The sequence below is a fragment of the Oncorhynchus tshawytscha genome, linkage group LG12, assembly GCF_018296145.1.
Source record: "Oncorhynchus tshawytscha isolate Ot180627B linkage group LG12, Otsh_v2.0, whole genome shotgun sequence".
NCBI lineage: Eukaryota > Metazoa > Chordata > Actinopteri > Salmoniformes > Salmonidae > Oncorhynchus > Oncorhynchus tshawytscha.
This window is the reverse complement of record NC_056440.1, coordinates 32,483,860-32,507,953: the sequence shown is the minus strand read 5'-3', so window position 1 is coordinate 32,507,953 and position 24,094 is coordinate 32,483,860. Positions and strand designations below refer to the sequence as shown.

Sequence of the window (24,094 nt, the reverse complement as noted above, 5' to 3'; positions counted from 1 at the left end):
TTTGGAAATGTTGAAGAAAACCGTCCTTGTTCAATAAATGTTCAAGAGAAAAAAAGTGAACTGTACAGCACATTTTCTATATTTGCGGGTAAGGGTCGGGTACAGACCTGCAGACCGCACTCAGACCTCAGTGCAGACCTTTTCACTTTATCACATATCGTCAGGCGGTTGCGGATGGGTTATTAGCAATTAAGGATGGGTGTCTGAAGCCTACTCAAGCCATGTTAAATGATCCTGCTCTCTTTCTCTGTGACCCAAACTACTAATCTCTCCCTTTCTCTCTCTCTCTCTCTCTCTCTCTCTCTCTCTCTCTCTCAAATCATAAATGAACATGGTTGTAAATTTCATCCATTCACACAGTTTAATCCAAAAAACTACAAACCTTGCGTTCCATCTCTTTAACAACTTCTGTACCATGAAAATACATGTTACAATTCCTTCTGGGTCACTTCAATTGCTATTATGAGGTTCAGTCTTTTTAGTACAAATGTGTTTCAGTATAGCATGAATTAAGCTATCATCAGGAGAAGAAATATTGTTTATTCAATGAACCAATCGACTTTGGTAATTTAGCAATTTCTTAACAATTGAAAATTTACATTTGACATGGTCTCAAGTCTGTATGAAATAAATAGCACAATTTTGTTCATTTACAGCCAGTCTGAAAAAATGGTTATGGTTCATAATTAAATGGCATACAAATGAATTGTGATAATCATGTACTCACTAATTACATAACAAAATGTTCTCCTGTTTAAATAAAGCTTTTCAGATTCATAAGTACCTTCAAGAACATGTTATAGTTAAATAAATAGAATGTTTTCCATTTTAACATGCACAACCAATCTGCTTGGGAAAGTATTTACACCAAACGGACACCACAATGCATCTTTATTTTTCTGAATGTTTATATCTCTCACACACTCTTACTCAAATACACACACACATACCCACATTGTCTCTTGTGAACACACTGTCTATTTACTATTAACACAATATCTTCTCTTTAGGGCTAAAACTATCAATGTGACCAAAATGCTAATGCTGAATGCATTATAAAGTGGACACATCTCAACAACTCACAGGTTTTTTTTTCTGGGTTTTTCAGTTTTATGGTCATACAATTAACTATGAAGTCATGCATTATGATAACTGGTGGGCCTGTAGTATTTGGTTTGCATTTTTAAAATCGGTGGCTCCATTGATTTTCTTTTTGTTGACAAAGAAAGGTGTGCAACTTTTCTGGCAGTAATATACAAATATGTTACCAATAATCTCTAGAAAAAAAGAAGAAAATTGTTGTTTTTTTCCCAGGGAATCTCCACTGTTGAGAAACTATTTTTCTCTATTTGAGTCCATTGTCTGCACATGATCCAGGAGTCATTGGAACAGGTCGTTGCTTCTGTCTTGTCCATAGCAGTGTGGAAACTCCTTGATGTGAGGCAGTTGAGGAAGGCGAGAAGCAGAGTTTGTGGATGATCTGCTATATTACATAATATAATTTCTGTATGTGATTCTTTCATGATGCAAAGTAAGAGTTCTGCATGGAATAGAGTCGGTCAATGGGTCCCACACGTGCTTGCATGTTCATTTCTGAAGATGCCATGAAGCAGTCACTGAGGCTGGTTAAAGATGTGTCGCTGTCTATGTCATGGAAAATTGAATCATTACCTATAAAGGAGAGAAAGAGAAAAAATAGTTGCAACAATATAATAATTTACAGTCAAAGAAAATACTATACACGGGGCATTGAATAAAAGCAAACTGCAACTTCCAATTGCACTGATAATAAATCTGATATATTTATGACTGTCTTGCAAAGTTATAATTGTTAGTCTTGATGCCCACTTTGAATGATTGTTATTACGTTCCATTACAATTCTGAAAACTGTTTTGACAATAGCTCTCTGAAAGCATTGTCCCTCTCTGGGACAGTTACTATGGATCTGAGAGGAACATGTCAACAAGAGGCATCTATCCAAAAGAGCTCAATAATAGCAAATGTTTACGTATCTCATAATTTCTCTTCCTATTATTTTTCTTGTGGGAATTGTTAACTTTATTGCACTCCCGATTTTAATGACACTGTTACAAAAGACAGGGATAGCGTGATGAAGAGACATATCTTTTAATGTTTTGGCAATATCACCCTTCCCTCTATTTATCCCATAAAAACAGAAGAAGTGTGATGAGACTGGGACTTTGGGTGTTGCAACTGCAAGACACAAAATGGAGGCATTCAGAAATGATATTACGTTTAGTAAACGATCTTTATGGGGTTGGAGACACTGCTCAAAATGGTCTTCTACCAATTTCAACCCGTATATGAAAATTAAACGGAAGAATAAAATAACTGAATCAAGTTTTATTTAAACATTTGTGTTTTGTTTGCGTTTGCATCCCTGTGTTGTCATGTGTTGCTGCCATGCTATATTGTTGTCTTAGGTCTCTCTTTACGTAGTGTTGTGTTGTCTCTCTTGTCATGATGTGTGTTTTTGTCCTATATATATATATATTTTAAAAAATTAATCCCAACCCCCGCCCCCGCAGGAGGCCTTTTGCGTTTTGGTAGGCCGTCATTGTAAATAAGAATTTGTTCTTAACTGACTTACCTAGTTAAATAAAGGATAAATGAAAAAAACAAATAAAAATCCCTGTGATTGTCACATACAATGGTTATTTCGCATCGTGGTACATTACTTCACTCATCATTCTCACCATTGTTTTGATTATAATTTACCGCAAGCCATTTGGATTATCTAAAAGCTCCTCACATAGTCCGCAATGCAAACTGTCAGATAGCATAGCATTGCATGCCACTAAACCCCATACACAGACAGAGAGAACGTATTGAGTGATTGTGGGGCGGGAGGGGGAGGGGGGGGGGGAGGGGGAAGGGGAGGGGGAGTAGAAAACATGTTGGATTGATTTTGAAATGAACTTCAAAATAAACCAGTGGCCTGTGAGTATGTTTGTGTCATCTCATGTGGAAGGGGGCTGCTTGTACTTTGTGCGAGCAGCCTAAGCCAGGGCTCTGTGGCCTGAACACATGTCCCACACTGGGGAGCATGTAAGGTTGAGCAGGGGGGTAGGGGGGTGGCTGCTCACCATATGGGTTCATGTGGTCTCCGGGCATCTGTGGGGGAGTGAGGCCCTGCTGGAAGGGGTCTGTACTGTAGCCGTTCTGATCCATGGCAACCAGTTGCTGCTGGGGCGGGGCCAGTGGCGTGAAGGAGTTCATCATGCCCTCCATCCGATTGGACATCACCTCTGAAACACAGCCAATCACGTGGAGAAAGACTTTACATGAAGACTCTTGTGTTCCTGGGAGGAAAATCATCAACTCTAAATCTAATACAGAAACTAGACCATGAGCACTGTCTCCATGGAAACCCTCTCTGCTCTGCTGTGGCCAAGGGAGATTCTCCCAGCATTCCCTTGAAGAAGGCAGCTCTTGACTCACTCAGCGGTGAGTGGGACGCACACACAGCCCTTGTGGGTTTGAGACTGGAGCCCACCACCCTGCACTTTCCTTTACAGTGGTGAGCCCTTGTGAATAGATGTCTGTCATTCATTTATTTGGGGTTCCAGAAGTTTCCATCACATATGTCTGCTGTAATGCTTTCTTGTTTAAGTTAACTGTACTCAGTAAATTGTGTTATCTAAAATACATATATCTCCTCACATACTATTCTATCCAGTATTCACAATATGCACTTTTGGGCAACAGCATTTCAGGGCATACTGTATGCCTTTCCCTACAGAGTTTGACAAAATATTCTAGAGCTGTTGAGTAATAAAATGTCAATGTAAGCCTTGGGATTTCCAGGTAGCTGCTTTAGCTTGTACAGCTATATGTATGTACTGTGTGCAACATCTCTTAAACCGTGTAGACTTTGTGTAGATTCTTCCTCCTCACTGTTATATATCTTGTGTTTTCTTACAAGATTGTGAAACCAAATCTTTCTCCATAGTGGATGTGTGTTTTTCAATTAAGCTTTCATCTGTGCCTGGAATCATATCATTACTACCATTTTATCTAAAATTCCAAATATAATATGATTTGTGAACATTTTACTAGTGATTCTTCCTCACGGTGTGGTACAGTGCCAAGGCATTTGTCTTGAATTCTGAGAAGATTGCCTCTGAACCCTTGTTGGTGTAGCTCTAACCCTGACAAACAGTTTGTATGACATCATTACAGGAGTGGAGTTTCTGAACGGGAACGTGAGTGTTTGACCTGGCTACAGCATGGGGACTACAGTTCTCACACAGGATGGGTCATTTTATATACAAGACTGATTAACAGGTTTTCATTTGTAAATCTCCCAACCCACACACACAGCTGACACGGTCTCCCATGTACCACGCCTGACTGGAGCCACAGAGCCCCCCCCACACACACACACACACACCAGTGGAAACTAGGGCTAATGCGTGGGAGGTCACACACGAGCAGAAGCCATTACGTCCGTTCTACTCCAAAGGTTTGCATGTTGCCTCAATTAATGCCATCTTTTGGAGTGGTCACACAGAGCTGTGGTATACAGTATGTGATTATCCTGCCTCTGTGTTTCTCATTGAAGTACCATGCTGCACGTTTAGCTGGCTGAAACATCATTTTTATTTATGTTATGTGATAATCCCAGATCACAATTTTTAACACAATGTCAAATCCAAAATAATTGTCTAAAGCCATGGTAATACGGAAGCAGTAACATCTGTTTTTAAACTACCGAAAGGCTATTGAAAATTATTCTGGGGCAGTGGTTATTGGCTCTCTTCAGCCCAAACTGTAGACTGTATACTGTACCTTGGCCAAGCCTTTGAGAATTCTGTTGTTCTTGTTGCTGTTGCTGTCTCCTTGCCATCTTCTTCATCTAAAAAAAAAAAGACAGAGTTTTAAGTAACTCCCCAAACTAACGTGCTGTTTTTCATTTGAAAACAATGCTTCTTGTTGCTCACCCCTGAGTGAACTATAGGAACATGTATCTGACTATACTTTGTTATCAAAGGCTTTTTAAGATAATATCAAAAAAGGAGGTGGATGTAGACATCCAACGTATGACTGAGGTAGATTTGAATGCATTGCACTTTAACTTTACAGAGTTAAATGGAATGCAATGAAATAGTTACATTTATTGTTGATATCTGTGGTGATTTGTTAGCTCCAATACTGTAATGTTTGAACACTCCTGCCAATCTATGTGTACTGCATTGCTATTACTACATTGGTCTCTTGATTAGTAACAAATAACATCATTATCACAAACAGTGCCTTTCTGGTGGTTGTGCTCTCACCTTGGCTCTCTGGTTTTGAAACCACACCTGCACCACACGAACACTGAGGCCTGTCTCAGCAGCTAGGGTCTCCCTTACCTTTAACAAGTCAACACAAATGCATTTCAACATCCCACAAGAAAACAAACACCTAACTACAGATTGTGGCAGTCTTTTTGGACCTATTGGTTACTGCCTCTTCAAAGCTTTGGAGTGGGTGCAGTGAATGCTTATAGGGCCTCCACTATGGATGCAGTTCCTCTCTTTCAGAATGTCATTTGGCGCAGGGCAGATGGGCTGCGTTACCCTCTACCTCAGTTAACACAGACCAGAGTGTTGCTAGCCACTTCAAAGCACAGCTCCGAGGTGCTGGAGATTTTTCAAATTTGAGAATTTTATTTGTAAAACTACTGTAGGCCTCATGGCATTCCTCCAATTCTCCACATGTCAGTCTGTCCATGGGGATATTATGAAGTATTAGTATTGGATTTGCATCTACAGTATACTACAAAAACAACTCAAAGTAAGCTTAAAAGATTGATTTTGTTGCTTCTCTTCTCACAAATGCCAGCTTTCAGTTCATACTGTGTGTATACTGTAGCAGTGCAGACATTTACAGTAGTTTTCCCAATGTAGGTCATTATTTCAGGTCATTCTCTGTAGCCTAAATACACTTGTTCCTCGTAGCTACTTTTGTGCTCAAACTGCAGCTAGCCGCCTTCGTGCTAGAGGTTAAACAAAGTGTTAGTTTTCACCTCCGTTGAGTGTTCAGTAGGCAGACAGTGGGATTAACTCTGTCTGTCTGGTGAAAATAGAGCTGCTTTGGTGGTGACTAGGTCATGTGGAGGAGAGGAGAAGGTCTCACCTTTCTGCAGGGCTTGGAGGACACCTCGAAGGAGGCTTTGAAGGCTCGTCTCTGCTGAGTGTTCAGAATGGTGCGGGGTCGCTTGGGCCTTCTGGGGTCCTTCCCATCATCTCCCTTGCCCTGGCCTCCGGTGCCTTTCTCCTGCTTGATACCCAGATCCCCATCGTCGCTTTTCTCTGCATGGAGATACCATTTTTCACCAATTTCAGTATGGGTTTGAGCTGACACCTTCTCAGAAAGTCTGCTGATAAATAGATGTTCTTTCCAATTCCAAGAGATTCCACAAGTGTATCCATAATGAAAGGAGACACATGGATTTAATAGTTTCTTATGAATTTATTACAAAACGAATAGGCCACGTGCACGATTAGACTTTCAGAGGACTTACCAGAAAAGCACAATGTTATATGCACATTTGTCATTGGATTTGACATTATGTCATTGGTAATTAATTACACTCAGCTTTGGCTGTTTTACACCAAATAAATATTTGGTAAGAATACTACATAGCGGATCCACCACAACATGAAAAGGCAGCATGACCACATATGGGAAATGAACTCAAAATATCAGAGGAAATATCAAATATAGATTTCAGAACCTGAAAATAATAGTAAAATGTACACTGGGTCCCAAAAGACAAAAATACTAAAAAGATGCTATGCTTAAAGAATACAATTGGAAAAGGTTCTAAGGCATTCTTACGAAAAGGTGGAAAGCTGATGGGTTTTGTTATTGTCTATTGTAATTGGATGTATCCATAAAGGGATCTTGGTGTCTGTCTATTGGCACACATAATGTGCCATCTTTTATCATCACATAGTGTGATGGACATTAGATCATTAATCTAACAAGCAATGTCAGTATACATAATATAAAGATACTCGTACTTAAAATGCTAAACTTCATGAGTTTACAAAGATAATGATCAAATCCAATGTTAAATAATGTATCCCTAATGCATTCATTACAACATTCAAGGCCTGGGTGAGGGAAAAGCAGTGTTCTCAGAAACAGCAGCACTTTCAATTAAAGCAACAAATGATGTGGGCTTCCTGTGATGGCTTGGAGATGCATACATGATGGTTTCGTTCTGTCGGCTGTCATCTGGTTCTGATTCTCTACTGTAAATAGTGTGGTGTAGTATGCTAAACTGTATTTCACCAGTTGATTTCTATATTTTATTTTCTGTATATGCCGAGGTTAACCTCTGTTCATGTAAAATCTTGAATTTGGAGACACTCCAAAAGAATGCCCATGTGCTCCACTAGGACAAAACGAAGCGTGGAAGTAAAATAAATATTCCTTTAAGTTGACAAAAGTTGACACAGACAGATGTGTTTGACAAATTCTCTGCCTTTGTGTGCATGTTTAAATGAGAGCCAGATGGGTCTGAACAGTGAGGCTTGGCGAGATGCCTCATTGTGTGGAGGCGAGGGGTACAGAGGAGAAGATAAGAGGAGCTCCGCTCGGCCCTCTGTCGAAAGGCCCTAAATCCTCCCGTCAGTCATCATGATACACCGATTTAATTATTTCCAGCAAAAGAGCCCGCCGGCACAAGGGCCCAACAAGCCATTAATACAGTTCCTTTGTGTCTTCCCTGTTTCCACTTCCTAGCCCAATACCTTTTTGTCTTCCCTGTTTCCACTTCCTAGCCCAATACCTTTTTGTCTTCCCTGTTTCCACTTCCTAGCCCAATACCTTTTTGTCTTCCCTGTTTCCACTTCCTAGCCCAATACATTTTTGTCTTCCCTGTTTCCACTTCCTAGCCCAATACATTTTTGCTCCCTGCCCATAATATCCATTGTACATAGAATAAAATGAATGAATGACTGAATACAATCACTCAAAACTGTGGGTCTCACCCAGAATACGTTTTCATACTTTTCTGTGTTTGCGTGAGTGCGAGTGTGTGTTTTTCTGTTTCTGCGTGTACTGTATTGTACTGTACTGACTGCGATAGGATTTGGTCTTACCTGAGTCGGAGTCGTCCGGGCTGACAGAACTGAGCAGGTCCTTCTCCTTCTCATAGTCACTCTTACACAGCAGCTGGCCCTCCTTCAAGACAAATTCATCCCCTTTTCTCAGCTGCCGGTCACACACACAGCAGGAGAAGCAGTTGAGGTGGTATACACACTCGAGAGCACGCATCACAAACTCTGTGGGGGCGATCTTCTCCAGGCATCCACTGCACTTGGCGGCAAACAATCTATGGAAGGTGAGAGAAAAGGCACCATTACTAATCAGATGAATAAAAAACGTACGTTACATTAATAACACAATCTGATCACAGAATCAAGGGGGGTCAACTTAATCTCCCGAGCTTGACCTGTCATCATGGGCTTTTGATTAACAGGGTTTGAGGGTGGCAGGCCGCTGTGGCCGATCCTGTGGGCAGCCAGTAGCAGTGAGTGGTCCCTTTGACTGGAGTTCATGTGTGTATGTGACTAGGGTCCCCCTATCCCCACGCCACTCCAACAGAGCTGGGACATGGGCACCTAAATGCCTCTTAGCCTCAGACAGCTGACCGACACTGGGTTCAGTCAGTTATGATGCTCAATTAGAATCAGCACATTAAATGTCCTTTTTTCTCTTTTTACTTGTTTATCATAATCATTGTTTCTCTGTCAGATTAGCATCTGATTCTTTGCAGGTTGTCAGCATAGTCTGTTTGAGTAACGACTAGGAACTGGAACATGCCCACTGTGTCGTCATACTTTTCTACACCCACTATATCTGATTCATCTCCTCCTACTCATCACACTGTTTTAAATCTCATCTGGCCATCCAGCCTCTATGGTGCACGGCTACATTAACACCTCCATCTTCCATAATATATTTTCAGGAAGATGTCAAACTTTTTGTATTCTTTTATTGGTGGCTGGGAGAGTTTTAATTCATTTGCTGTCGTTCAGAAGGAGAATCATTAACTGGGCAAGGAGGCAGAGAGTGTGGTTGATCTTGTCCAGCCGTGAAGCTGGTTTTATTAGCATGCTCTTTGTTTTCGTTGGTCTGGAGGACAGCTGGCAGCCGCCTATCTATTTGTGGTGAACATCTATTTCATTGTGCAAGGGAGAGAGCGAGAGGGAGGGAATAGAGAAAGAGAGAGAGAGCAGCAATTGACATCATCTGCTGTTTCAGGACAGGGATGAGCGATAGTGATGAATATGTTTAAATATGAGGGGAGAGAAACCCAAGGAAGGTTTTGTCATGTTAATAATATTGTAGGTGCTGATTGAGAACTGATAGGGAGTTTGTGTCTGCCACACAGTTCAGTAGAGCAGCTGCTTGCATGGTTGAAACAAGAGACACGTTTGGTTGCTGTTTCTAGTCTCTACATCTCATATCAGCTCCATCTTTGAGCGGCCATTTACTACAAATCAGACTGTTTTCTCACTATAATGGCAAAACAACAGAGATATCAGAATTGGCACACGCATGCTTTAATCTTTCAATTATTACAATACATTAAGAAGATTATTATTAAACTATGGAAAAACCTAAAGGATAATCGCTTAAAAAATATATTTTTGCACATTTTGCAAACAAGCTGACTTCTTGTGAAAGCAACCTGTAGACCTACAGCATGATGCTTATCTGCTCAATGATGAAATTACTGTGATCCAACAAAACATGTAATTCATATAATCTTAAACATAACCTAATATTAATTTAACCTTTGTTTAGGCAGAGTCCCACTGAGACCAAAGTATCTTTTGCAAGGCAGCCCTGCATTACATGGGCAGCAAGCAATTACACATTAAATATTCAAGCTGTGTCAAACGATAATAGCAGGGACATACATACAGATGTAGGATCTTAATTTGAACCAGTTTGCTACAGCAGGAAAATAATCCTGCATTAACAGGAAATGTGAATTATTATGTGGATTATAATTAATGGCATTTTTTTGTAGGGGTTGATATATTTTTCGTTAGGGCAAATCAAGTCTGAAATTTTAAAGTGGAAATTACAAACTTAAACCTTGAATACACTAAAAGTTTGAGGGACTGAGGGACATGGGATTGAGGGACATGAGGGGATGAATGTGTGGTGACCAGCCCAGAGGTCCAGCTCTAATGTTCAGCTAATGATTGGCGTCTGAGAGGAGAAAGGCAGAGGAAATGACTTGTTAGTATGGTTTTGATATGTCCCAGATTCCACATTCACCTTCAACCGCTCTCTCAAATCTTCTCACCCAGATAAAAACATTCTTATTCAGGCCCTTCTTTTCTTTCTTTCTTTTCCTCTACGATTCTAATCTTGTAAGCCATTATTTTTCTATTTCCCCTCTGTCACTTTGCATTATTTTTGGTGCTGTAATTCCTATTTGTCCCTTCTGGAATCTTCCTGTCCTGCTTTGTCCTCTGGTCTAATCCAGACTTCTAGCCTGTTGTCGGCCCCTGTACCCCATTCTCAGTGGGGTTCAGATGGAATATCCATGCATGACGCCCCTTCTATGGCAACCACACCTCCACAGGAAGGCAACGGCGACTTTTCGGATGGGCAGAGAGGGCCTTTCAGAAGCTGGCAGCAGAAGTAAATCCTTCTCTAAGGAACAAGGGGAATTAGCAGGGAGCACTGGACTAGGGATTTAACCCCTCTCCTTTGAAAGGCCCAGTCACTCCGACTCCCGCGGCTAGCTACAATCAAACAGAGGGGGGGTCGCGGTGCAGAAAGGAGAACACAGCTCCCTGAATGACACAAGCACTGGATTGTGGAGGAGCCTAATCCCACTTTAATACCTTTCCAAGTTCAGCTCCTAAAGAATGCTCTTTAAAACAACACCAGTGTGTGAGCAGTGAAGGACAACCAGAGGGAGGCACGCTATTCAACCTCCATACCATTACCTGATTAGCAGATAGAGGCCCAGGCGGTGGGGAGAACATGCCCACGGGAGACAGGGGAAAGACACAGATGATGATGATCACACTGATCTGTAAAATACTATAATAAACACATCAACTATCAAGGTCATGCTGACTCCAGCCCTAAGATGAACAGGGTCTGCAGTTTGAAGTGTAGGCTAAGCTCTTTGTAAAAGCTAATGGGGCAAGAGGGATAAGATGCAGCCGTTGGTATAGTGCTGGGCTAGCATGGTTTGTCAATATCCTTTTACAACTCCACTCATATCACTCAAAAATGACAAACTGTCTCAAAGACTCAAAATGCCATTTGAAATCAGAATCTGCCCAAAATTAACCAGCGAAAAAAGAATGCATCAGTTTCTGCTGCTGCCCATAGTGACCCGTCTATTGAAGCCTGCGTTAAGAAGTCTGTTGTTTGTTGTGTGCTCAGCAGCTGTGCTGTTGTACATTTACTGAGGACGGAGATAGAGCACGGACCACAAAGAGGACCACCAGCCAGCAGGATCCTCTGTCCCTGCTTTCGTTTGCAGTCAGGATCTGCGTTTCTCTCCTCCCACACCTGAGCGCACAGATCAGCCCATAAGACCCTCTAGTGTGGATCAATGACCACGTTTCAAGCAGCAAAGTGCCAATATTTACCCAGGCGTTCTCAGCATTGGACCTCATCAGTAGAATAAGAGATAATCTCAGCAGATACCTTTTAAGATGGCTCCCAGGGGAATCATTCATCTTTCCATCCTTCCATCTCTTAGCACTCAATATCTTTGCTTCTCTCTCTCTCTCTCTCTCTCTCTCTCTCTCTCTCTCTCTCTCCTTTTCTGCCATGCTCACATTCTAGCTAGCTGTACTGAGATGCACAAGAACCTATACTCTCACCTTGCTAAAAGCAATGTAAAACAGTAAATGGAACAGCAGCATTTCATCATTACTCTACATTCACTTATGGTGAATTCAGCTATGCACCCTCAAAGTACTTTACGATGGAAAATACTCAACTGTTCGAAAAGCTTCCTCAGATAGAGATATTTAACAACAACAAAAATATATCCCTGGTCTGGTCAAAGGATAAGCTCAGTGCAGCTGAGAAGCCTCAGCCTTTGCAGTCGTGTGTTTTCACCTCCCTGTTCCTCTTCTTTCTTTCTCCCGCTAAGGCCCACTGCAGAAGTATGCACTTTCCCTTTGAACAGATTAGAAGCAACTTAAAGTGTGACAACATCTTAAGCTTTCACCACATGTTGCCAATGATTTCCCACTAAAGACATTACTTTCAATGCTTCTGCCACAGTGATAAGGATCAGACTGAGAGAAAGGGATAAAAGAGGAGCCCGGAGGATGAGAAAGAGGAATGGAGGAGTTTGTGGCTTGATAATCATGGTACATTTAGCAACACATGGTCTCGTCTCACCTACTCCCCTTTTGCTATTAAACAACCAGAGAAATAGCATAACAATTTAGTGGGAGAATAGCCCAGGCTATTATGTCCTCGCATCCCCTTCAAAAGAAAGAGAGGATCAGGATTAACCCACGGAACAGCTGTAAACAATCACTTTGAAGATGGCCCTCCTTGTTTCACTAGGAAGCGGGTGGGCCTGTAAGGCTGGCCATGTCAATCACTCAGACGTGAGGGATGAGGTGTATGGAACAGGGTCACAGCCACAGGAAGGTCTCCGGACACTGAATGCAGACTGAGGACCTGTGGAGCAATCGGTCAACACCGCATGGCTGGAAGCTCATTGATTTACAGGCTACATCTCTGGCTTGACCTTTCTCTCCAGCCATCCATCTCCACCGCAGTCCAACAAGAGCCCAAGTTGCCTGTCTCCTGGAAACCAAGGAGAAGGGTGGAGGCAGTGACCAGAGGAGAGAGGGGTGGAGGGAAAGACCAGAGGAAAGAGGGGTGGAGGTAGAGACCAGAGAGACCAGAAGAGAGAGGAGTGGAGGGAGAGACCAGAGAAGAGAAGGGTGGAAGGAGAGACCAGAGGAGAGAGGGGTGGGGGGAAAGACCAGAGGATAGAGGGGTGGAGGGAAAGAGGGGTGGAGGGAGAGGCCAGAGGCCAAGGATACTGATAAACAGCAGCTCCTGTTAAAAACATGGTAACTCTGTTCCAAGGAAGACTGAAGAGTAACAGCATGAATATTAGATATAGAGTTGAACAGCTTTACTGGTTGTGGATGTATGTTACGTGCAAAAACATTTGATGCCCAGATGTTCCTTTGTGCATAGATGGCGATCCTTAACATTTAGAAAATGACTTTGTTATGTACAATTGTGTTGGCTACTAGACAGCACTTTAGACCACAGAGGCACGTGTTCTAAATATAGCAGCCTCAACTATAACCCTACTTTGTCTAATTGCTTACAGTGATAACCACAGTTGTAAAACACACAGCATAGAGAGGGACTTGACATGCGAGAGTATGGACTGTCATCATAACTAAAACAACACTAAACTTGTTAATTTACACTCAATTACATTTCAAAACTAGGGCATAACAAAATGGTAATCTAGAGCATCATTACTTTTAATAATCCTAAAGGATATGGCTCCATGGCAGTATGGTCTCAGCATGGATCTTAGGTTGGTGTGTTTAGACACGTGTAGAAAGTAATGAAGCCAAATAAGAAGTGCCATCCTTCTAGTCCCCAGGGCCAGCTCCAGTCAGCCCTAAAACCTGCTTAATCACCCCCCTCCCCGCTAACAAAACATTAGCATAGTAATGGACTTCAAATGGAGCCGCTTTGTTTTTTAATTAAACTCTCAGCAGGTAAAAGTAACCCATTAGACGAAATGTACACACTACTAAAGGCTCAAAGGTGCCACATCTCCATCACTTCTCTCACACATGGGCTCTCCCTCTATACTATATAGTGAGGCTGGCATTTGTGAGATGCCTTGCTGAAAGGAAGCTATGAGCGCATGTGCACCTGACCCAAAATGCCAATGAAAACATATGGCATAGTTTTTGGATATCACTATGTTTTAAACATCAGTTACATAGTGAGTCACAGAGGTGTTATTCTCATCACTTGACCCCCACTGCCGGTCTGGCTCAGATGAACACGCTGTTTCTATGACTACATGATCTCCTATGTACTGGAATGCTGAAAGATTTCTTCAGGCAAGCCTCTGGCCAAACAGACAGCCAGCCGGCTAGTCATGTTAGATTGGGCAATATCACTGTATTACACAACTACACACAGCAAACCTCTGCTTTTAGTCACATTCAAATGATCACATGCCAATAATTGTGTTTTTCCCACACTAGTCTAGAGATGAAACAAGGCGAAACAAGTTGTGTTATGTCGTTCAGTATCAATATCAAATGTCTACACATCGCTTTAGATGGCAAAATGCATGAACTTCTATGGCAGGTGTTGGTTCCCTTAAAATTGCAATATGTCTACTGCAGCATGTTGGTCTTCCAGGTTCACCAGATGCTGTAAACCCTGTGGGCACAACCTGACAGTCAGCTGTGGGAGGATAAAAGGACCTGTCACTGGGAAAGCCTCATCACACGTATAGGAAAAGGCCAGACACCAACCAGGGTGTTGCTGCTGCCTATCATAAGGCTCTGTCTATCATTTATCAGACATTCTGCGGCACCGGCAATCAGAACACAGAGCTAGAAGCATCACCTACATGCCTCCAAGCATTGATCAAGTTGTTGTGCACTTAAGACTGCCGTTCTTTGGGATTTCTTACAGCCAGTGCTCCGTGTCTGTGCTATGGAGTCCCATAGGGTTGATGTTGAGCTTAAAGGCCTGCTTGTGTGACATCATCACCATCTTTCTCATGAGTTCATAATAGATGCAAATTACAAGCTCGCTCTTTGTCACTCTGTAGTCAAGACAGAGAGAGAGGTAACTTTCTCTGCATGTTAGGGAAAGAGTTGTGCTTCAAGCACACAGTGAAAGAAAAGCTCATGTTGAAATGTGAAAGGACAGTGAGACCGCTGGCCAGCAGAAGAGGCTGAGTACACAACTAAGCGGGCGAGCAGGCAGCCAGGTACACAAGTGCTGTTTGGACAGCTGTAGTTTCTGTGGATGGACACTCAATGCAACATCGCATTCAAGCCCTGCTTCCACACAGACAGTGTCATCACTCACTTTGCATTATAGAGTGGGGTACAGGGTTGGGTAGGTTACTTTCTAATTGTTATCCGTTACAGTTACTAGTTACCTGTCCAAAATGGTAATCAGTAACGCAAATTTTGGATTACCCAAACTCAGTCACGTAATCTGATTATATATAGTTACTTTTAGATTACTTTCCCCTTAAGAGTCATTAGAAGAATACAAAAATGTATATATTGCTGGATAAATCAATGTTAATGTTTACATAGCTGGACATATATGGATGTAAAATTGTACTTTATGGGTTGGTTATGTAGGCCTCTTCTAACCCATCACTTGTTACTATATATAATAATAAAATAAAATAATATCTTTACATTAATATATATAATTTACTAGTACAAAAATGGATGTAGCAACTACAGATTGTCTATCAAAAGTGTGCGAGTTTGAGCATGTGTCCATTAGGCCTATGGATAAAAAAAAATATCAGCATGAATTAGATTGAGCAATAAAAATAAAACACTGTTATTCCATAGGCTGGGATCAGCACTGTGCAGCTGTTGCAAGAGCGCATTTTTCACTGACTGTCCACTAGTTTCAAAAACAATGATTGATAGGCAACTTAAACTTCTTGAATTCAACCATTATTGGGTTCAAATACACATTTAGATTTGTGAACAGCCATCCACAACAACCACAATCCGTAAGGCGCAAAGAGCTAAATGAGAGAGCAGCAGTGTGATTCACATCAATGCGCTATGTAGATATCAATAATAAGTGATATCCGTATCGCCGTTTTCTACACCACTGCTGTCATCCTTACCTCCAAGCGTTTATTCAAGTTGGATAATCTTTGGATGCCGACAGCAGTCGCACCATTGTAAGACATAGCTTGTACGGTCGCCTACAAAAGCTTAATTCGTGCTCTTTTCCCGCGATCCATCAAACACATTTGGTGTGTCATCACAGTGGTCAGACTCGCTCAGGTGGAATATAGACTTTTTTTTCAATGCTGATTTGAATGTCATTGCGAAAACAGAGTAGTGTCAAAGATTTTTTTTCGCAAACATCTTTTCTGAATTTAAAAGTAATCCTCAAAGTCTTCATCTATTTCTTCCAAAGTATCTGTAATCTGATTACAATATTTTTGCTGGTAAAGTAAAGGATTACAGTTACAATGGTTTTGTAATCCCTTACACATGTAACTCCCCAACCCAGGTGAGTTATAAAAGAAATCACTGAAATGAGCGAGTTTACGATACATAGGATAGACTAACTTCCTGATTAGTGCATCTAGAATAGAATAAAACTTTATTGTCTATCCTGGATGGACATTTTTCTTTGGCATCACCTTACATTAAAAATATCAAATACACATACATTCTCACCTCACACATATTTAAACCAGTCAGTCCATCATACTGCATACACTAAAAACATATGGGGACACTGTACATTCACTCAGAACTGACCTCTGCCCCAACTGCACTGTTAAAATAGATAGATAAGTACATATGCCGATACAATTTACGTTGCATTTAGTAGTCCGACAGTACAAGGAACAAATGAATGTTTGAACACATTTACTAACTAATAGCATAATATTCAAGGTAATAATCAATAGACTGTCTATAGGTTTTCATTCCATTACATCATCGTAACTGTCTCTAAACAGGACTTTTATTTTCGATTCAAAACAGCTGAATTTATTTGTCTACAAATGAGGCAGAAGGCTGTGAATTACAAGGCTGGTATTAATCGTGATCTGCTTCTTCTCACTCCCCCCAGTCAGTCCAGCCGACAGTAACTGAAGCTGTTTGTATGGCCCATCTCCCCGGCCGCCCTGCTGGAGATGTGACATCTTTACAGCACATGCTCTGCAAATGAGAGCCCGCCGAGAACAGAGGGAGGGCTGGGGACAGCTTCCATTTAAAGCCACTGTAAATTCCTCCGCACCCATTTTATATTTTTAATAACTCTATCGCAGGTCCTCTGTCTGTCTGCCCCTTCCAAGCGAATCTAGGTGAGGTGTAGCAGACCCCCCATTAAGGGCTTGGCCCACTCAATGAGGCATCCTGGGTGATTGCTCCTTTAGAGAGGGGGAGCTGGGGATGGCTAGCTACACTGGTAGTAATAGCTATCAGATGTTGTAGAGTATACTGCTGCCTATAACTGCCCACATCTACGGTCTGCTTTTCACAACAGTGGACCTGAGGCTTGCTGTACTCAGCCCAGGTTAGGGTAGTTAGGGCAGAGGAGGCTCTGAGTCTGTGTGCTCATTACCAGCTAGTGCATCTGAGGGCTGACATCATCCTTCAAACATGGAGAGGCTGTACTGTGAAAGCACAGTACATAAAATAAACCAAGGGTAATGGCTAATGTTCCAGTTTTTTCTGTAAGTAAATTTGGAGGTCTCTGATGATGAATGACCTGATCCCCTATCGAACACCAATCTAGGAAGAAAAGTTAGACACAAAAAACTATGGTTGTTTAACTTTATTGAATAAATGGGTGCTAATTACTAAAAACTCGAACTATATTTTGGGAATTTCTTGGGGGAAATATATATGGAAAATCTGTTTTCACATTATGTGCTGAAATGGTTCAAAAACAACATTTGGAGTGGAGGGCTTTATAATTACTATTGACCCCAGAAGGTCCTGGACGAAGAAATAAAACAAACAGTAATATGAGGTGCTCTAAAGCGGAGGTCTGCAAATATGCAAAGGCAGGGTCTGCTGGAAAACCTCACGTTTTGGCTTCTTTTCTCCGCTCCTAATCTGTGGGCGAACACAATATTAAGACGGCTTTGGTGCCACTTGTGACCCAGCTGTTCGCTAATGAAAAATTCCACAGCTCCGTGCAGAGGCCAATAGGGCCTGCCCCCCTCTACCCCAAACCAAGCCCTGTCCATCTTGTGGAGTTTACCATGGCTAAAAAGATACTGGATTAATAGGTAGAGAGGGAGAGGCAGACAATCTGGAAGAAAATCCCATGTGTGTTTTCCCCCTCCGCTTCCTCCCATCCTTAGGATATTGGTGTGAAGACAAGTGTTTGCCCAGGTTTTAATTATGAGCAATGATGTGGTGATTATTGTGATGGTGGATAGTTGGATGAGGGGCTTTATTTATTCAACAGAGATTCTGGCTAAGCCTAAAATCAGTCTGGAGAGAAGAATCTGAGACTGCCGGGGTTTAGCCATTGTCCATGAGAGCCGGACTCGTCTGTTTGTGTTCCTGCTTTTTCACCCTCTCCACTGGTTCCCTGTCTTTCTGAGTGACGTAAACCTCTTAACTCAGACTGCTCCGATTGATGGAGATGGAGATCACTTTTGATCATCCCTGCCTATTATCTTCATTACAGAAAAGCACTGACCATAAGGAATAAACACCAAAAGTGGACATTTCCAGCACAACTATCACATAAATTCTAAATATATTTCAATAATCCTCAAGAGTCCTTTAAAGAAGATCACCCAATCATCATGTTCCTGTCTGGCTAAGTATACAAATACACATTTAATAGATATACTGGAAGTTGGCACCGCTGCTGCATCTTTTAGGGAGGACGCTCACTGGGGGACCTCTGTGAACTCTGGTTCTCTCAACAACAAGAAAAGATCACAAAGGCTTTTTCTTGACAGGGATCTCAAAATCAGAAATGTATGCATTGGAAAGGGCACCAGCTTTACAAGATGAAGCCACAGATAATGGAAAACGATAGAGGGAACAAATGAAAGAGAGTGGGAGAGGATAAGAGAAAAAGCCAAAGAAAAACAAACAATCTTTTTCAATGACAGGATGTTTCAGGACCCAAAGGTTAGGGATTAACACTCAGATTAGCATGCAAATAATATATTAGAATTTCTGATCTGCAGGTCCCTTCAAAGGAATAAATCCAAGATTAGCAGGTGTTATGCTAAAAAGCTTTTTGTGTGACATAGTTACACTAGCCAAACAAATATGTCTTTCAGTGAGAAGGGCTGGCATGAATGTATTGCCGTAGCCATAGAAGCCAACTGGTATCTAAGAGCCTTGGAGAGGGGGCAGTGTTGGAATGTGTCAGACAGACAGAGGGGCGGCGAACACACCACAGAGCTAACCAAAAACCTGCTGTTTCACAAAAAAAGCATAATCTACTCCACTATTCTGCTTACAGACCACCTATAAATATCAAGTATCTTTGGCCGAGGAAAATAAAAATGTTCATTGTGAGATCACAAAGCTTCTCAGTGCCTGATTATCACTGTATTGTCTATGTTTTGTGTGGGAGAGGAGCCAATTGAGGAAGATTGACGTAAAAAAAAAAAGTATATTCATTAAGTGAAGCATTCACACAAAACATCTAATTTACTGAAAATGGCATTGTGACGTACGGTCTGTTTTCTAAAGTAGATGGAACATATGTGCACATAAATGCTGAAATCAGGTGATCTCCATTTTGTTGGCTAAGAATTGTCACCCATATGCTACTGACAGGGAGTTGGCGAGCTTTTAAAGAAAGAGAGCCTGAGACTGCAGAGGATAAGATCAGCTATAACGACGGCCCAGGATTTCTCTGGCGGGAAACTGACTGGCTGAAGCATTCAGGAAATTCTGGCAAAGACACAGCATGACGCATGGACCGGCAATGCCATAACGAGGTCAGTTATGGTATGATAGTACAACAGTAACATGGACATGACTCGGTTTTGTTTTCACACACAGGGACACAGTCACAGAACTGGTCTGGTACCACTGCAAAGTAAAACGATGGAAGAAGATCCTGCACTGAAACATCACTATTAGGTATTGGTTTGTTTTCAAATGCTAATGGTTTTGATTTGATACCGTTATGTAATAAGGGATGACAATCGGAGACGAATATTCAGCATTTTCCCTGAGATGGAATCATCAAACTAGAGGGCAATCATAAAGTCATTTGGAAAGGTCTGCAAACATTCATTAAGAGGTAAGTTACTGCAAAGTGCAGGCAATGAGCGGGTTAGCAATTAATTCCTTGTTCACAGATAGTGAGCCTTAACATTTCTGCTGCTTTACAGTATCCTGAAGAAAGATTCAAATACAATGTTTGCAATATTGCCTAAAATAACATATACAACCATTTGTGGTCTGTTCTGTGTTTTAAACCTTCCATCTTGAAGATGCCAGAGCACCTGAGCAGTAGTATTTTCCCTTTGTGAAATGGGAATGATTATATTTACTGGGCGAAGAGAGCCCAGCTATTTCTATAACAACGGCATAAAGAACATAAAATATTCTCCACTGCAGAGAGAAAACCATGAACAGCAATGTCTCGGCATCACAGAGGTGAGAATAACATACCGTAACGTCTAGACATTGTGCAAGAGATAAATAACACCCCAAAAGAACAATAAATGAATTGTCTGAGATTTTCCTTACTTGCTGATACTTGTGTTGTGTATCTGAATTGGAGGTATTTATGTGTGTTTCATCTTGACAGGGTTTTTTCCACCCTACATGTTACCATCTAATGTTACCGTTAGGCTATTCTGTTCATGTATTCAAGCATGTATTTTGCCTCCAGAGATCTGGCAAAGAGGTTGTCTGTCTGCGTTGCCCTCTATCTTTCCCACACACACAAACACACACGGCTCTCTTTCATGCAGTTGGCTGAGTGTTTGTGTGAATCACTCCAGCTGGAAGAGAACAGGTTTGACAAAATTCCATTTTTTCCACGTGGAGCCTTCGAGGCACAGAGAGGAATGGCAAAGCATGGTAGAGCACGTCCCATCTCCCCACAACCCAACCCACACTCTGACTCCCCACATTCCCTACCAGCACTGACACCCAACTCACCTCGCTGGTTAAACCGTGGCTCCTGACTGCACACTACCCCTCTGACTGGCCACTAAGGGATTGACCCGTGGAGTCAGACGTGTTTTTTAAGGGCAAAGACACCTTAGCACCACTTTTTACTAAACACTTCTTCCAAACATGCAAGTGCCATCAGCTGTGGGGTAAGAGGATGAATCCTGGTTAACAGAGAACTAACCTCTCTAGGGCATGTGACGTTGTGCCAGCTGTATATGCAGTGCAAGTAGATGTCTACAATGAGGTTCTTGTCTACCAAACACCAGTCCTTATACAAATGAATGACATGAATCTCTATTTCTCTTCAGAAAGTGACAACGCCTCCTCCTGCACTGACAACCTCGGTGAGCCCTGTATTCACCAGCCAATTTTAGACTCCCTTTAAACGCGTGCAGCCCCTCATTGCACCTGGGAGCAGCCCATTCTCTGACCCTGCCGACAAAAAACAGCTGTTTGGATAATGCAGTTGCAGCACTTTATGTTACAGAATGACACACGAAGGGGAAGAGGCAGAGCTTAAAGCCACTGAAAAGCATCTGAAACACACAAGAGGAAATGTACACAAATATCCACTCATGCAGTATGAATGTAGGCACCAAGCAGGATGGAGTGGTAAACCACAGATACAGCTAGAGGTTATGGGGACGTGCTGAGGGACTAACAGGAGGACGCGTCCCACCAGCCGGAGCTGCAGTCCCAGGGGGGTGAGGGGGTGTGAGGCTCTCTGCCCCACTAGGGCCTGTAGCTCGCCTATCCTCAGGGCAGTCACCCTCCTTTCAACCTCCCACCTCTATACGCGAATGACAAAGCCCTGAGGCCTCGTCACCCCCATCCCCCTACCTCCCCTCTCCTCGCCCGCTGTCATTCCCAGGTGCCTGTCAGAGGGGTGTCTGTTTCACGACTGGTGTCACCATGGCCCCAGGCCCAGCCTTTCATTTGAAGTGCCCTGGCCCAGCTCTGCCACGGCCTGATCCCATGGCCCGCGGCCTGTGCCATTGTCTTGCCTCAGAGAAACACCATTATTTCAACTCAATTTACTGTGAGTAAACACTGAGTGATGACCCCCCCCACTCTCTCCCTGACCCATGGGCTGTAATATACACAGCTAACAAATCATTGCTCTTTTCCCATTTATATCAGTATCTCCAGAGTGGCCCTCACTAATTCACTTTCCAGCATAGAGAGTAAGACAAGCCCCATGTGCTTCTGAGTACTCTTTCATCACTGAATGGGATTTTGAGGGCTGCTGGCCGTATTGTGCACACTTATAAATATCAGGCTCCTCCATTCTCATATCCACAACATACTGTGACCATATTGTGGCCACCACGGTCCCAAACAAATAAATAGTAATGTTAGCCTCAAAGGTTCATAGATGGTAGAACCTCCGGTTTTGCAATGAGAGACAAACATTGAGACAGTTCAGCTGACCTGGGAGTAAACATTTTGGTCGCTTTTGTGTTCCTCAGACAATGGCCACAGCGTGATTTGAAACACGCAGCTGCAGAATGTGACAATGTTGGGAGTGTGTGTCTAATGTGGTCAGAACTGTCAGTCCACACAGGCCAAATATATATATTTTTTACCAGCATTCATTGATTGACAGGTTAGACGAACCGTGATAATGTAGATGTAGCACAGACATCCACCAGACTTCGCCAGGGGTGCAACTTTGGTTTTAGAAGTGGGGGGGGGACATAATTATTTGTATTTTTTTTATCCAGTCGGATAAACACTCCAAACAGCCTACCTGACCGCTCGGAGCCTTCCGCATGGTCCTAAAACACACCGTTTCCTCGTTTTGTATCACATTCCAATGATAAAACCGGGGGGGACAAAAATGCAATTTCAGAATATGGGGGGGGACATGTGCCTCCTGTCCCCAGTGAAAGTTGTGCCCCTGGTATTTGTCACAAAAAAGGTGCAAGTACATTGTTGTTTGGTGAAATAGCACCATATTCCAATTTAAAAAGCCTTTATGTGGGAGATTATACAATATGTCTTAATTCTAGGGAATTATCAGACAGCTTTAACTAGCGGTCGTTTACACTGTCTCTGCCCAGCATTGGTAATAGGATTATTTGGAGTGTATTTTATCTTAGGCAGAGAGAGGCTGACACAGTAGAACAAACTAATGTGATACAAGCTCCTGCTATAACGGCTTGATTCAAATATTTTAAAGGTAACTGTTTATGACAAGGTAATAATGCTGCATGAAAAAGGCTGGCCTGTAAATTGGTTAGTTAGGGCATGATGGATGAGGGAGAGACTAACCTTATATCCAATAGAACTGCTTGATTTCTAGAGCACCAAGCAGGATGGGGTGGTAATGAATTTGATTTAATTAGCCTGTCCCTTATTTAATTAAGACCTTAAGAAATGTGACCCTGCATGTAGTCACATACAAAAAACAACTTTGTGGTGAAACTGATGAAAATATCTAAAACAAAACCCCCAAAATGATGTTTTTTCAAAATAAAAGACCACAGTGCACATGAGTAAAATTAAAATGGGTATAATGCATTCTAGATATTTTTCTCTTTACATGCCAACTGCTCCATCCATCTGTTTAAATATGGCATCATACATTTTGTGCATACTATCGCCATCTCTTTTACCAGTTCCTCTATCAACAATAAAGAATGCAAAGGAAGTGTTGTACCTGTAAGAAGTCAAAAGAGAGAAGGCGGCTAGGGATCAAGCAGTAGCTATAAAGTGTTAATTAAGGTAGTGATTCATCATCAGATTATTAATGAAGCTTGTGTTGGGCCCTCAGCTCCACAGTAATGGGCTTGTGTATATCTCTCTCCTCTGGCCCTCTGGGTGGACCTGGGCCTGGTCTAACACTGCCAGCTAATCTCTTTAACGGCCAGGGAGAGCCGAGCTGCAGGGCCCTGAGGCTCCACCATGCCTCTGAAATGTTACCCATCCACGGGTCCTCATGCCTTTCCACACAGGCCTGCCTGACACCTCTTATTGTGACTGCTACCTTTCACTATTCCAGCTCTCTGAACAGCCTTCTCAAGTCCATCATTCTGACAGCCCCAGGTATGTGTCAACCTATCACTAATGGACCATGCATGCGAGAGCCGAACAAAACAAACAAAAAACACAAAGAAAAATAGAGCTGAGAACAAACGATGGGTTCCGCCATTGCAGAACATGTCCT

At 42.2% G+C, this 24,094-nt stretch overlaps 1 protein-coding gene across 3 annotated transcripts in view; it reads right to left on the bottom strand.

Annotated features, from left to right (window-relative positions):
• Positions 1 to 365: 365 nt before the first annotated feature.
• The window catches only part of LOC112262975 (LIM/homeobox protein LMX-1.2-like), a 53,740-nt gene continuing 30,011 nt past the window's right edge, over positions 366 to 24,094 (bottom strand). For all 3 annotated transcript variants that reach the window (XM_024438892.2, XM_024438894.2, XM_024438895.2), the window contains 6 exons: positions 8,122 to 8,354; positions 6,146 to 6,321; positions 5,302 to 5,379; positions 4,814 to 4,880; positions 3,109 to 3,270; positions 366 to 1,671 (listed from right to left, as the gene is read on the bottom strand). In XM_024438892.2, coding sequence (XP_024294660.1) covers positions 1,520 to 1,671; positions 3,109 to 3,270; positions 4,814 to 4,880; positions 5,302 to 5,379; positions 6,146 to 6,321; positions 8,122 to 8,354 — 868 coding nt within the window. In that variant the 3' untranslated portion in view covers positions 366 to 1,519. The remainder of the gene's footprint in view (positions 1,672 to 3,108; positions 3,271 to 4,813; positions 4,881 to 5,301; positions 5,380 to 6,145; positions 6,322 to 8,121; positions 8,355 to 24,094) is intronic.